We start from the raw sequence: 15,423 nt of genomic DNA, 5'->3' as shown, positions 1-15,423 counted from the left end.
TCTTTTAAAGCTGCTGTTGTGGTTTCATGACCCATTAAAGCTGCATTAGCCTGAGAGCGACGTGTTCGATATCCCTCCAACACGCTGTAAATGTCAAACCAGCACAAAAGCCGTGTAAGAGTCGATCGCTACAAGCTCAGGAATCGTCAACCGTGCTGCAGGACGACACATTCTTTGCTGATGACACGTAAAAAATAATTGACACTGGACTCGCAGCTGCAGACGCCAGAACAGATTTCAACATGAAATGCATCTCATCATTAAAAGCCTTTTACTACTGGCATGAGCCCTGTTAATGGAATCACATTGCGTCTGAGAACAGCGGCATCGATGACCCGTGGGCATTCGTACAAAGTGCAGAGAAATGTAGTCTACAGAGGAACATATCTAAACAGCTATTAAATATGTGGTTGAGGAGAAATGGATACAACCGCAGGACTTTGAAGCTTTGATTTTATCATCGGTGGTGGCAGCCAGAGACGTCCTACGGCAAAGATCACGTATCCACTCTTTCTTGGCTCAGTTCTTCTCACTGGTGCTGCACGAGAAAACATGTCAGAGTGTTTATCATGAGGAAATGACGAGAGAGAAGTTCACTGTCCCGCTTCAAAATGTGTCCCTGATTGTCAAATATGTCCAGATGACAACTTGACGATGACATTGCCTCCTCCTCCTCCTTCTCCTCCTTCTCCTCTTGAGGTGCATTTTATCCCTGTCATGTATTCGTCCATTGTTCCAGTGCCAGAGATGATCTCACCGCACTGTCATCCATCGTTCACAGTTGCACAGACCTCTAGGTTTACACAGCTACGACAGCTTCAGCACCCGAGGCCCCGAGCATGTGAGAGCGTCCACTGTCAGCCGGCCAAACCTGTCTGATGCCACTCATCACAGGGGAGCAACCCTCAGAAACAGTGGGTGTCGTGTGACATCGCATGCAAGGAGAACACAGTTGACCCCTGCAGCCTCCGGCGACTCAGGGCCTAAATTAGTATTCAGACTTATCTTTGGATCTAGAACATGACACTGTTGGTCTTTGATTTGCGGAGCAGAGTATCAGTCTCATCAGTCAGCTTTCCTCGCCTCCAGCAAGGTCTCCTCTCACCTTGGCTACACGACGAGTCAAGGGCCTCCTTTTGTACCGAGGTATGGAGTGCCAACCAGAGAGCGTCTGTTATAATGAAGCTTAAATAAAATGAGTTCAAATCACAACCATGATACCTAAGCCCCCCCTCTGTTTTTTATTTTAAGCTGCAGGGAGTTTTTGGCTTCAGCCCAGACTTCATCTCCCTTATCTGAGGTCGGGTCGTGGTGGCAGCAGGGTGCTCCAGACATCCCGTTTCCCTGCTACGCTTCCCAGCTCCTCTTGAGGGCTCCTGGAAAACCTCCAATGGAAGGTTCCTGATAAGATGCTCAGACCACCTCGACTGGCAGCTCTCAACAGGAAGCGCCTGCGTCTCTGCTCGGAAGCTCCCTCAGGATGTTCAAACTCCTCACCCCTTCTATCACTGCTCACACCCTGAGGAGGAAACTCACCTTGGCTGCTTTCATCCACAATCTTTTTATTCTATCATGATATATATATATATATATAAAAAAAATAGATGTAGACTCCGGGATGAAATTTAAAAATCTTTGGTGATTCTCTGACTTTTCATCTGCTGTGGTGCCTCAACACTGTTCTGCAATTATTCAAATCAAAATATAATAAAGCCTCAATCAACCAGCAACATGCATTTTTGCAATATCTAATAAGATCTGAAGAAAATAAAAAACCCTAGAGAGATAGATAGGTAGAAAGAAAGACAGGTAGATAGGTAGGTAAGTAGATAGATAGAGAGATAGATAGATAGATAGATAGATAGATAGATAGATAGATAGATAGATAGATAGATAGATAAATAAGTAGATAGATAGATAGATAAGTAAGTAGATAGATAGATAGAGAGATAGATAGATAGATAGATAGATAGATAGATAGATAGATAGATAGATAGATAGATAGATAGATAGATAGATAGATAGATAGATAGATAGATAAATAAGTAGATAGATAGATAGATAAGTAAGTAGATAGATAGATAGGTAAGTAGATAGATAGATAGATAGATAGATATATAGATAGATTGATAGATAGATAGATAGATAGATAGATAGATAGATAGATAGATAGATAGATAGATAGATAGAAAGACAGGTAGATAGATAGATTGATAGATAGATAGGTAAGTAGATAGATAGATAGATAGAAAGATAGGTAGATAGATAGATTGATAGATAGATTGATAGATAGATAGGTAAGTAGATAGATAGATAGATAGGTAAGTAGATAGATAGATAGATAGATAGATAGATAGATAGATAGATAGATATTCAATGTGTGTATATACAGTATATATAGATTCATCAATAATCCACAATCGATCGTTTTGTTTACTGTTTATATTCCCAGGTCATAATATTTAATAATGTGATTCTATTATATCATCATTTTATTTATAAATATACCCCATGTGTCAATCATGCTCTTTTTCTTGGTATCCGCCCCCCTGACGTCGATAGGGGGCGTGATTCCGGGTCGCTTCAACGCATCGAGCGGTGATTGGTCGGTTCGACCCACGAGGCACGAGGCAGCCAATCACAGCAGAATGCGCAGAGTTAAAAAAAAAAAAAAAAAAAAAAAAAAAGGAAGCGACGACGAAGAAGCGAGTTGAGGATCTGAGCCGAGAGCACGAGCGGCGATGACGTGACGCGTGGACGCAGCCGTGCGGCGGGGCTCGAACACGGAGCACCGGCGGATGTGTGGCCCCGCGCGGCCGTGTGAGCTGTGTGTGCGGGCGGACCGTGACGCTGAGCCGCGGGGAGGGGGAGCGGACGGACCGAGGCACCGGAGCGTCGCCAGTCTCCCGGTGACCGCGTTACACAACCGGAGGCTCCGTTAAGACACACACACACACACACGCACACGCACACACACACACACACGCACGCACACACGCACGCACACAGGAGCCATCTTTCTCTGCAGCGAGCGTCAGATTTACTGAAACGTCCGCGGCTACTTGTAGATCTGAGCTCGTAGCCGCCATTGTTTCCCATCCTGCTCCACTTCAGACTCTAAGTTATATATAAAAACACATAAATATATAAAGAGCGGTGTTGTGTTCCTGCTGTGACGTGTCCTCTGTTTTAATCCACTTTACAAATGTTAGCATCTTCATTTAACTCCCCCCCACGTCACGTCACGCGCATCACTTCCTTGTTTACCTTTTGCCTCAGAGAAATCCTGACCTGTGATTGGCTGACAGGTGTCCGTTATGCATCGTGCGGTGTGTCTGTGATTGTCAGTGAATGGGAGCTCACGTTGTCGCTGCGGTACGATGGTATCTAACCGTCATCGTGCTGGCAGTGATGATGGTTATCGTCGTTCTCTTAAGTTATTACCTGTATATTTATATCTCACATGAGGTTTCAGCTGTTCTCTGTTCTACTTTTAACGATGGCGTCTTCACTTAGCCGCAGTTACACATCACTCCCTTGTTTTTACTACAGCAAAATACTGATCTCCGATTGGCTGGCAGGCGTGCGTGAAAATCAGAACATATTGTGCACGGACTCAAAATGAATGAACGCTAGCTAGCACGAGCTCGTATGGATCAATTCATCAATTGACATGAAATACCTGCTTGTGCTCCTGCAGCCTCAGCGTCTTACCTCTCTCCCATTAGGTCCTTGTTCACCTTTGCTAATAATAAAACACTGGCTTCTGATTGGCTGTTAGGTGTCCGTTAAAACCAGCCGCCATCATGAACGTGGGCACGGCGCACAGCGAGGTGAACCCCAACACCCGAGTGATGAACAGCAGGGGCATGTGGCTGTCGTACGTCCTGGGCATCGGCCTCCTGCACATCATCCTGCTCAGCATTCCCTTCGCCAGCGTACCCGTGGTCTGGACTCTCACCAATCTCATCCACAATCTGGTCAGTGGAGCAGAAAACACACACACACACACACACACACACACACACACATGCACCCCCACCACGGTTCGCTTCAACGTTTCCTGAACATGTCCGGTCAGTGAAGGAAACACAGAGCAGGGCTGGCTCAGTGAAAGAGTTTTGGGATTTGGTGACTGAAAGAAACTTTACAGTGGAGTTGGTTGGTAACAAATCTCTGTGTCACTGCTCTAAGAAAAGTTTACTTGTCAGTAATGTTTCCTTCATTTTTTTTTTACATTTCCAGAGTTCAGGAATGACTCAGTCCGGTTTCATAAACTTTGATTATTCAGAACTCTCTGTTTGGCTCTGAGGCTACACCCACACCAGCACGTTTCAGTTTTAAACACATCATGGTTGCTTTCGGAGACAGAGATCACTTTGCTTCCTGACACGACCAAACCTTTAACCACTTTTCTCTTCCTGAATGATTCTGCTCCTGAAACAACAAGTGGTATTAGTCATTCATCAGTGTATTTGCAGCCTCTTCTTTCCGTCCCTGACCGTCTCTTGTGTCCCTTCCCTGTTGCAGTGCATGTATCTGCTACTGCACACGGTCAAAGGGACGCCCTTCGAGACCCCCGATCAGGGCAAGGCTCGCCTCCTCACGCACTGGGAGCAGATGGACTACGGCATACAGTTCACCGCGTCGCGCAAGTTCCTCACCATCACGCCCATTGTCCTGTAAGTCCAGTCACCTTTATTTTTCTTCACCTTGAATTTTAGGTTTCATCTCTGAACACCATGTCCTCCTGTTAGCTCTACATTTGAGTTTATTGATCTACATCTCGTCTGCTCTGTTATTATCAACCACCCTCTGCTGGGTCAGGGGCTCGGCATTTGCAGCAGCAGCTCTCGCTGTGTCCGCTCTGTTCTCATTAACCTGCAGAGTTCAGCTTACAGGAAGCACTCGGGCTCCCTGCTGCTGATTTGCCAGCTCAGACCGAACATTGTGGTGATAGCAGTTTTGCAGGTGTACTCTTTCTTTCTCTCCCCCTCCCCTCGACTCTTAGACATTTTGTTTCACAGCTGTTTCCAGCAGGAAGAGACAAGTGGTCAGTCTCAAGGCTCCAGATGGAAAAAAACAAAGATTCCTTTGGGATCTTTCCTTTTATTTCCTCCCTAGTTCAGCAGAGAGCAGGATGTGCAGCTCCTCATTCTAAACTCACACAAATCCTGTCCCCAGCTTGTTGTTTTGGTTTGTGCAGGGAACTGCCTTTATGAACATTTGTGAATGTTCAAAATACAAGTAGAAGTACCTCACCAGTTATTATCTTGTGAAAGTTACAAACACAATCTAATTTCCCTTGTAGAACCCCCTCCGTATTACAATTAGTCTTTTTCAGAGGTTCGCTCTGTAACTTCCTCTTCTTTTGATTCATCCCATCCAGGTATATTCTAACCAGCTTCTACACCAAATACGACCGGATCCATTTTGTGGTCAACACAGTTTCCTTGCTCACTGTCCTCATCCCTAAGCTGCCGCAGCTCCACGGCGTGAGGATCTTTGGGATTAATAAGTACTGACAAGGCAGAAGAGGACACCTCCTTCCTCGAGTCCCCACAGACCTGCTGAGAGCAGGCAGAGTCTCAGGCCTGTGATTTGGCTGCGGATCCACGAGGATGTGTTGCTCTTTGGCTCCAGACTCTAAATGAAGCCCGCTGGGACGCTGCCATGGCTCCAAACCCCAGGAAAGAGACAAAGTTCTTTACAGAGAAGAAAGGGAAAGTGGACTGATGTGACTGTTTGAGGCCTGTCGCCTTTTTACAAGTTTTCCACAGACACTTAAAAGCATTTGTAAAGAGGAATTCTATATTATATTATGTCCATTTCTGTAGAGATGACAGTTTTTAGATGTGAGAGGTGTCAGAGGTAAAGGACGATGTTGTGACATTGTACACCGATCGGTACCTTAGACAGTAATCCAAGTATTTTTAGTTAATGCTACACTGCTGTGTTCGTTCAGCCTCCCGTCCCATGTTGAGCTTCCTCTTTCTCGAGGTTTCTGGGCTCAGTGGAGAGTAACCATAGCGTCACGGCGTGGTGAGGGAACTGTGAACAACTTCGGAGGCGAGACACGAGAAACCGCAGCGTTTTATATTTAGCCCTCGCTGCTCCGCTCAGGGCCAAGGAGTTAAGTTAAGCAACTCTTATTTTATCTGACCGTGTCCACATTTGGACTCCTCTTGTGTCACAGCACGCCTGCAGTCTGCGGAGTCGTCTGGACTGAGAGCAGAAAATATGCACGAGAGCTCTGCACTGATCCAACGTAACAGCCTGAGGGAAGGGTCAAGTTTTCCTGTCATAACTTTACTCATAGTTAGGTTCCTCTGTGGGCACACATGCTTACAACTGCTCTGTGACAGTACTCAGGTCCCATTACATTGACATGATCGTGGTATGTCTGCATCTCATTTTCATACCTGCATTTAAATTAGTTACCAGTTTGTTAGGTACACACGAGCAGCCGTGGGTACAGCAAGTGTTTTTAATATTTTATGACGTCGCTCTTAAAGATGAAATATATTTACAGAATACTTACAAAAACATGAACAATGAATCAACGCTACATAAATCTAGTAGGGGACACCCAGCTCTCCGTAAACCTGTGAACCATCGACCAGATAACGATGGTCGACATGACAATGAAGCCAAAGCAGCTAGATCGCCCCCTGGTGACTGGCTGCAGTATAGGTCGTAAAATAAAGTTATTATTATCATTTTTGGTAGTTCTTATCACATTGATGGATGTGTAAGTGTTATTATTAAATTACTGGTTTGATGCTTTAAAATTGGAGTGAAATCATTTTTATCAAAACTCATTTGATCCACAGTTAATGTCAAAAGTATTGATTAATGCAGCTTTAACGTTCTTCCCTCTTCCTTTAGGAAAATAGTTGGAAAGAGACTTTGGTTTTAGTTTTGTCCATAAAGTAATAACAAGTTAAACCTTTATCTTTTAAGAACAAATCTAAATACAAAATATATATTTCCATTAGAATGATTGTGTACGATCTTATATCATAGTCTCCTCTTGAATTATTCTATAATGTGAAGTAGTGATATTAACATGTAGGGGGCGTCACTCGCTGGTTTAACAGGGTTTTGATTATTCAGTCACAATCAGGCAAAACTGTTAAATCTTCAGATAAACACGTGAAACCATCTTTATTTGAGGTAAAGAAAATAGATCATAGCAGAATTCATGTTTTACTCGTTGTTGAATTGAGTCAAATTTGATTTTTCCACAATATTTGTTTACGTTTCTGTTCCTGTTTTTTAAAACGAGATCTCGATGAAACACATGAAACTGTGTTGACAACGCAGCAGATGCACAAACGTTAATAGACACATGCAGCTGTAGCAGTGACAACACTAGTTTCTGCTTCCACAGTTTCAGTTCAATTTAATTATTGTGATTCTCACTTGCTGAAACCAAAACTGTTGCACTCACTTGTTTCCTTCAGCTGACTCACGTGTTGAATCATTTTAGAATGGATACAACCACTGACGAGCGAGGACCAAAGATCCAGACAATTGAGGAGGTTGTAAATACTATCGTTTCTCTGCTGCAGGATTTATTTCTCCATCATGATGTTTTCAAATGTCATAATCAGCAGTAAGGGCTTTTACTCCAGGACATGCCATGAGGTGTTGTAGCATAAAGTGTCCATCAGTTTGTATTTTTTTTTTTTTACTGGACTGTTGAAGACAACAGCTGCAGAAGAACGGTTGAACTGTTCTGCTCGTGGTTTCTGTTTGTTGGTAACAGAAAGGAAATGTCAGTGGGATGTTCTGTAAGAGTGTCTGACCCAAAATACAGTATTTTTTAAGTATCATCTCACATTTCTTTGTTGTTTCCTGAGTGTGTCTCCGAACTGTTCAGCAGCAGTGTTTTCTTTGGGCTTTTTAACTTTGCAGCGGGAAAGAAACAGCATCATATGTTTAAATCTAAACCCAGTGTGAAAGATTGGAAGAATGACTGTTAATATGAAACAGGAACAGGTTTCTGGTGCGCTGCCATGTCTCCATGAGTCAGTGACTTCTTTTGATTTGTAGCGTTTAGTTGAGCTCATGTTCCGAGGTTCAGACCACTCTTTTTTTTTTTCTTTTTTTTTTTTTAAACGTGTCATAACAGTCAATCCCTTTATTGAAGTGGATTTTTATTACTTCCAGAGCTACTTGCTCAGAGGATACTGTGAAGGAAATGTACCAAACTACAGAGGAAGGTTTGGCTGAAGACTACTCTGTTTAATTTGTCTGGAATGATGGTGTAGGTTTGCAGTTCAACTTTTTTACTTTATTTATGTCTATGCTCAGTTTGCAAATTGTCTAACACTAAAAGTAGAGCGCACACCTCCACCAAGGCCTAACACTCACACTACATTAAATGTGACTGTTTAATGACACTCACAGATCAGTCCCTTAAATTGATCCTGATTTTCTTCATCTAGATCAATGAATTATTTCCTGAGAAATCACTGCAAACGTCTAAAAACACTTTGTTTCACAATGATGAAGAAAGTGAAGAAAGAAATCCTCGGTGGTCCACAAGACAAATAAAACTTCAGTTACACCAGGAGCCTTTAAAACATTGATTAAGTGAAAGTAATGATGAGGTGAGCGAGAACAGTGTTCCAGTCACCACTGATGAAATGATACTGTTGCCAAGGTGACAAGGATAAATGGTAACTCCAATTAAATTCTTTAATGAAATACATTTTAAACCTTCCCCTCTAGTTACTTGTGCACAAACCTTGTAGTTTCATTTTCCATTGACGTCTCATGAGCGTTAAGAGGCCGATACCTGAATGTGACTTCATGGTCCAGTGGTTAAAGTTTGACTCCTGTGATGCACAGTAATTCATGTGCAGTACAACAACACACGGTTCACATTATTCTTCATCAAAGTTAAATATACAGATTTTGTAGCAGATACACAAAACACTTAAAATATAAATATATATTTGCTTTATTTTTGAACCACAGCAACAGCTACAATGCTCTTTCTCCACTAGAGGGCAGCAAATGGTTGTTTTTGACTCTAATCTTAAACGAGGCGCAGCCTATAAATAGGAATAAAGAAAAGAAGAGACTGTCAGTCGTCTCCTCTCGTCCTTTTGTCCAGAGGCTTTTCTCGTATGTGCTCACTCTCTCATTACGCAGATCTACGGTTTCATGCAAATAACATTTCTTTTTCCTTTGCTATTTGCTTTCTATGACAGAGTCTTGACTTTGCGCAACAGTAAACACATGACCCATAAAAGTCAGCAGTTGCAGAGTGAGCTGAATATATGACTCTCAAGTACAGACGGGGAGCAAGTGTTCTGTTCGCTCATTTATTCAGATGTGTCCACAGAAGCTCATGAAGTGTTTGAGCTGCAGCATGTGTGCAGAACTTTATATTCAGTCGTTGGTGCAGAGGAACGAAGTCTGAGACGATTTTACCATTCATATGAAACTGGTCTCACACTGGTTCGATCTATATTATAGTTTAATGAGCAGCAAAAGAAAAACAACTCTGTTAGTCTCTCTAATATGAGTCCAACGCAAGTATCAGCCGGACTATTCAGAACTTTTCCTACAGCCCTGTGGTTTTACGTCTCCCAGCAGCCACTGCCATTTCATTCTACAGACACATTTTTTTCCTCCAAGCCTCGTACGGAGGTCACAGGGACCTGGTCAATATTTTAAGAATTTCCCCGAAGGTCAGACTTGAGATGTCAAGTTCGAGAGGCCAAACAATCCCTCGAGCTGATCCTGAGATTTTCACAAGACCAAAAACGTGTTTGGAAGGGTCACAGAGACGTCGTTGACCTTTGTGCTTTTTGACATCATAGCGACTTTTGACCGTTAAAATCGAATCAGTTCATTCTTCAGTCCAACTGAATGTTTGCACCAAATCTGAAGACATGTCCTCTCAGTGTTTTCGATGAATCGTGTTCACAAGGGACGGACAGACAACCCGAAACACACAATGTGTTAAACGCTCGGAGGAAAGAACCACTGACGTCTCCTTTAATTCTTATGAGCCCTGACTTTAATCATCAACGTTGATCTAACGTGTTGTTTTGTATTTTCTCTCGTCATATGAAATGTCTGTGCGTCGTCTTTCCTCTCTGAGAAAAACACGATCACTCTGCAGCCACGCAGCCGACATCTTTCCTGCAGGAACGCGGCGCCCTGAACGAGCCCTCAGCCAGCGGGAGAACATGTGGCGGTGCCATCTTCTCAGATTGAGCATTTGACATACGCAGGCCCCATGTTGCGCGGCTCCAGCTGCGTGCGCTCTGTTTTCACGCGGATGTGACGAGATAAAACGCAACAAAACCATCCGTCCGCTCCGCAGTCGTCTGCTGTGACACCGACACAGTTCAAACTGATAATAACGAGTCTGGTCCCGAGAGCTGTTTACCGGGGAAGACGAGAGGTGCCACAGTTTGGAGGAGGGGTCGACTATAAATAGAGCCAAACAAGAATTAGATCAATTAATTATGAGCTCTCGCTGCCCTGAGGGGTCTGTGAACTAACTGGGAAATCCAAGGGCAGGGCTGATGACAGGAGACAGTGGCCCCTCCGAGCGACTGAGCTGTCAGTGAAATGCACTGTGGGGCTTCCAGAGAGCGCCTGAGGCCTCTCTTAAGGTCAGTCTGCTGCTTCAAGAGCTTGCTCCGACAAACACAGTCAAAGTATTTGTGCTGTTTCGAGCCTTTAACGGAGGAGATGGTGGAAATAGAAATAGATGTTGTGTGTTCATTTCAATCTCTTCTCTGAATTGCTTCACTAACATTAGCATTTAAATCTGTTTTTTATTTTTATTTTTTTTTTGCTTCTCTCCGGTGGCCGAGGTTATCTCCGTGTGGAACGGTCACTTTGTCCAGTTCATTAAAATTATTATTACTTTTTTTCCCAAGCTAATCTGCAAATGTAGGCCTCTCAGTGAACTTGATAAAATAGAAAATAAAAGAGAGGAGGTGGAATTCTGCACAAAACAAAACACAGATACACGACGAGGCAAATAAGACTTTTTCATTTCCTTTAATAAAATAGCTAGAGATGAAATCATATGTAAACTGCTTTGTAAAATGATGCAGATTTAATGAGAGAGGTCAGAATCATCATCTTTAATAACAAAGCAAACGCTGAATCTTTTATGTCATTATCTCTCTGGACACACTCTCGTCCTGTGGGTTAGGACGTGTGGACATCCTGCGGGGTGAAACCCAGGGCAGGAAATCTCCAGCAACTACTCACTGCCGCTCATTTGGCTTTTTACTGTTGTGTTTAAACTCCACACATCATTTTTTTTTCAATCGATTGAGAGACTGTGACATGTGAATCGGGGGGAAATTGGATTTTGAAAAGTGACTCTATGTCCATCGGGGGGTTGAGATCATCGCACCACTGTGGTCCAACCGTTGGTCTGGGATAATTCCTGGGAAATAAAAGGTTTTAAGCTCCACGTGTCATGAACGTACTATGGTTTAAAGACGCTCAGACTCTGGTTTCAAATATTGTAACGTTAAATATTTATGACAAAATAAACCATGGACTGCATCTCAAATGCCCCCTGCTGGCTGGCTGCAGTAAAGGTCATAAACCCTGACTCCTCCATGTTAGTATATTGGACCAATCGACCAAATTGAAAAGTTACAGACAAAGTAGATTAAATGTTTCTCAAACATGGTTTCGGTCCTTTTAGTTAGTTCTTATCACATTGATGTAGGTTCAGGTTCGGTTTTCATTCGTTATTTGATGATGTAAAATGTCATGATTGACAGCTGAGGCTAACTTGCGATTGGTCGAGTGCATGTATGGGTGGGACTGTGGCAATCTCTCCAGATGAGGTGCATGGAAAACTTTCTGGACGTAATTGTGTGGAGTTCCTCCGCAGGCCATCTCTGAAAATGTCTTATCGGCGTCAATACTCCCAGGACTGTTTGCACGACAGATTAAAGTCTCTTAGAAGTCGCCTCGTGAGGCCTTAAAATTACAACAATGATAAAATGTCAGGGTGTGCTGGTGCTCGTTATGGGAAAACTCAACACTGCGACTAGAAACAACCGAAAATGAGTAAAACTGGAATAAAAGCATCAGATCCAGAGAACTGGAAGAGTTTGAACGTGTTTGACTTGAGTCTGAGAAGCACTTTGGAGATTCTGCAGACGACACAGTGCAGCGGGCGACACGCTGAGATACAGCACAGCTTTTAAGAATGAGCTGTCTTCCCAGGGGCGGGGCATTAAGCCAGCTCATAAAACCAGATCTATCACAGACAGGTCCCATGAATATTCATAAACTGCTCTTGTTTTACATTATTAACACGCTCATTCCACTCGCTAATAAGATTCATGACCGCTCTGTGACAGTTTAAAACCGGCGGAATAAAATGTTGTGGTCACCGCGGCGATGCTGCATATATACACTGAGAAAATGCTCCAGAAACTCAGTCATAAATAAAACACAGAAGAAGATACAGACCTAATTAGCTTTCACTTCGCTGCAGTTTAGCTCTGCACTGCTGGGTATTAAGCCATGACTGAATCTGAGCAGTCTTAATTAATTACCAAGGGCTTACTGAGCATTTTGTGCTGGCTTTGTGTTATTTTTCATATGTTTTGTTGTTGTTTCATTTTCCCTCTTCAAGGACTTTGGGCTCCGTTGTTTTCCAGCAGTGTTTGTCTGTGGATGTGTGTGTGTGGGGGGGGTGCTAGCAGGGGCCCCTGTGCCGTTTTTTATTATTATCTCACTCTGTGTGAGCGCAGGGGGTGAAGACAGGGGGACACCTCAGGGAGGAGACGACGGCGAGGAGACAGTGGGACAGTGTGTGTGTGTGTGTGTGTGGGGACTGGGACTTTCCTAGATTTCTAAAACTCTTTCGAGATCGAGGGAAAACAGAGAAATTAATATATCTTTAAGCTTTTGTTTCTAAAACTGCACATGTGAAGTGAGTGTGGTTGGTTTATAGACCGTATAAAAAGATGGACGACATGACAGCTCCTCGAAAGTGAGGCCAAAGCATCTTGATCGCCTCCTGGTGGAGGACATGCAGGGCCTGCAAGGTGTTTAACAAAATCTTAAAATCCTAAAACATATGTGATTTGACTGAGCCCACAGTTAAACAATATTTTCAAGGTTTTTTTAACGTGAAGAGTTGCAACCATGTGTATTTTCTGCATCTCTACAGTTTTAAAATGTGTTAAAAACATTTCTGAGTTGATAAAAACAAGTTCAGACAAGCTCTGAAAAACCGCTCCTCCGACCAGCAACGGTCCAATCACAGCTTAGAAACCGTAACCAGGCACGGACCCTCCTGTTGAATATTTCCCGTCGTGTATTAAAAGCTTTGTGGAGCGCTCGGATGCTGCCGTGTTTTGTTTTGCTCCAGAAAAACCAAAAGCTCGACCACAGAAAGGATTAGTCAGTGAGTCTGCGCCGGCGTAAGCCACAATCACAAGCATGTGTTGCTAACTAACGTCCCACAAACAGGGTCAAAGAGTGCATACTGTATGTACACTGCAATTAGACGTATATTTATGGGCTTATAGATTAAGTGAGACTGTTAACGAGCAGCACATCCAGTGGGAAATTTATATTTATACGCCAACAAACCTGGCGACCATCACTTTGCTTTTGTCTCGTACGTGAGTTAATCAAAACCTTTCTCCTGTGTCGTTAAAACACTCTGATTGTCAGTTTTCATTTCAATTCTCACGTTACAATATATGTTATGCAGGAATGTAATAAAAAGAACAATGCTGCGGTCGTATCTCTGACACACATCCTCATCCAGGCTGCGTCTCTGCGCAGCTTTACCCTCATGATATCATGCTGAAAGACTCTTTTTACAGGGTGGTTTTAAAACGAATCAGCTGGAAACTGTAAAAAGTCTCCCGTAGACAGCGCTGGAGCTGACATGAGCCCCTTACAGATATTTTGCAGATTAAATATCCTTAAATCAAATTATTTTTGGACCAAACGTAAAGCAAACAGTGGATTTGCTTTACGTTTGGTCAACCCCCCCCCACCTAGAATTACATATTGCTTTTAAAGAGCGTTCAGCAGGATCAGATTTACAGAAGAAATCATTTTCAAAGAGTCGAATTAATAAAATAAAGTTGGTAAATTCTTTGCTGTGTGTCTTCTGACATCACTACTTCTGGCTCCGGCAGGGACTGGAGTGCTCCACCGCTGGAATTCAAACCTGTGAGTGCTCCTCTCACCCTCAGACTCTCGTCTCGAGTGCCCTTGGAAGAATACGGAAATTTTCATCTACTACCACAATCACATTACCCTCCCACCACTCTGAGCCTGCTCAGGGATGAAAGCCTCTCATCAGGCATCACAGCATCATGGAGGTGTTAGTAAAACATACGACACACACACACAAACACGGGTGACGCACACGTGTCGCTCAGACTGACATGCTTGTATCCGTCTGACCTTAACGTCTTTCTAATCGAATCACCTCAGCGTGGGTCATTCTGCTGCTGAACGGATATTACCGATTATTGATTCCGTTGATTCCGTATTTGTTTTTCGGTTTGGAGCATTTCTCTGCAGCGATGTTTTTTTTAAACATGCATGAATATGGAGATGTGTGCAGTTCAAACGGAAGTGCAAAGATAAAACAGACATTTTAACTCACGGTCACTGTGATGACCTCAGCAGTAATTATTGATCGACATTTTCATGATACATCGTGTTTATGTGAAGTTTGAACTCTTTGTGCCTTTCATCGTTTCATTGTGGAGTTGTGCAGCGCAAAATATTCTCAGAAATATGAATAAGAATGTTCTCCATCCTATTGTTTGTCCATCCGTCCGTTAGCTTATCTTACTGCTTATCCCACTGAGGGTCGCAGGGGACGAGACCATGACTGTAAAGTTGGAAGTCGTTATCAGACGACTGATGTCTCAACAACTGCTCAGAGATTCATCACGGCTCAAATGCTTTTCACTATTGGCTCAGTCGCAGCAAAATATCGAGGCCATTTGTCAGCCGGCTGTTTGAGACCCGTTAACTTTTGGAGGAGGACAACGAGCTGCGCCGCGTGATTTGGGATTTCTTTCAGATCCGAGGGAGCAGATTGAACCCAGGACTGCAGAGTGAAGATGAAGAGGCACTGTCAGGAACCAAAGTGCAACGTGTAGAAGCGGCACAGAATGTGAAAGAAGCTGATGCCGAACAATTTTGTGACCATTTGGATAAAATGGCAGATGAGCGTGACAGGTGTTTATGAAGAAATGCATGAGACGGAGGACACTGTCAAAGTCATCACGGCTGCCTCTCTTCCCGCTGACGCTGACACTGTATCTGTCAGGCTGCAGGCTGCACTTTTCTCACCATATGCTGTGGACACGGAAATAATTGAACTGCAAAGTGGCACCATGAGCTAAAGGTCAGAGCCTGATTTGGCTCCAC

General features: G+C 43.3%; 1 protein-coding gene across 2 annotated transcripts; it reads left to right on the top strand.

Annotated features, from left to right (window-relative positions):
* The first annotated feature begins 2,692 nt into the window (after positions 1 to 2,692).
* ormdl3 (ORMDL sphingolipid biosynthesis regulator 3) lies at positions 2,693 to 7,843 on the top strand. Of its 2 annotated transcripts, none has more exons than XM_020105328.2 (4): positions 2,693 to 2,909; positions 3,782 to 3,980; positions 4,531 to 4,682; positions 5,390 to 7,843. In XM_020105328.2, the coding sequence occupies exons 2-4, from the start codon at positions 3,807 to 3,809 to the stop codon at positions 5,523 to 5,525; spliced, it is 462 nt and encodes a 153-aa protein (XP_019960887.1). In that variant the 5' UTR covers positions 2,693 to 2,909; positions 3,782 to 3,806; the 3' UTR covers positions 5,526 to 7,843. The 2 variants fall into 2 exon arrangements, with proteins under 2 accessions (XP_019960887.1, XP_019960886.1); XM_020105327.2 differs by having other exon boundaries at positions 2,693 to 2,937.
* Positions 7,844 to 15,423: the final 7,580 nt, after the last annotated feature.

The sequence above is a fragment of the Paralichthys olivaceus genome, chromosome 21 (genome assembly GCF_024713975.1).
Source record: "Paralichthys olivaceus isolate ysfri-2021 chromosome 21, ASM2471397v2, whole genome shotgun sequence".
Taxonomy (NCBI): domain Eukaryota; kingdom Metazoa; phylum Chordata; class Actinopteri; order Pleuronectiformes; family Paralichthyidae; genus Paralichthys; species Paralichthys olivaceus.
Note: the sequence above shows the minus strand (reverse complement) of the source record. Positions and strands in the feature narration are given on the sequence as shown.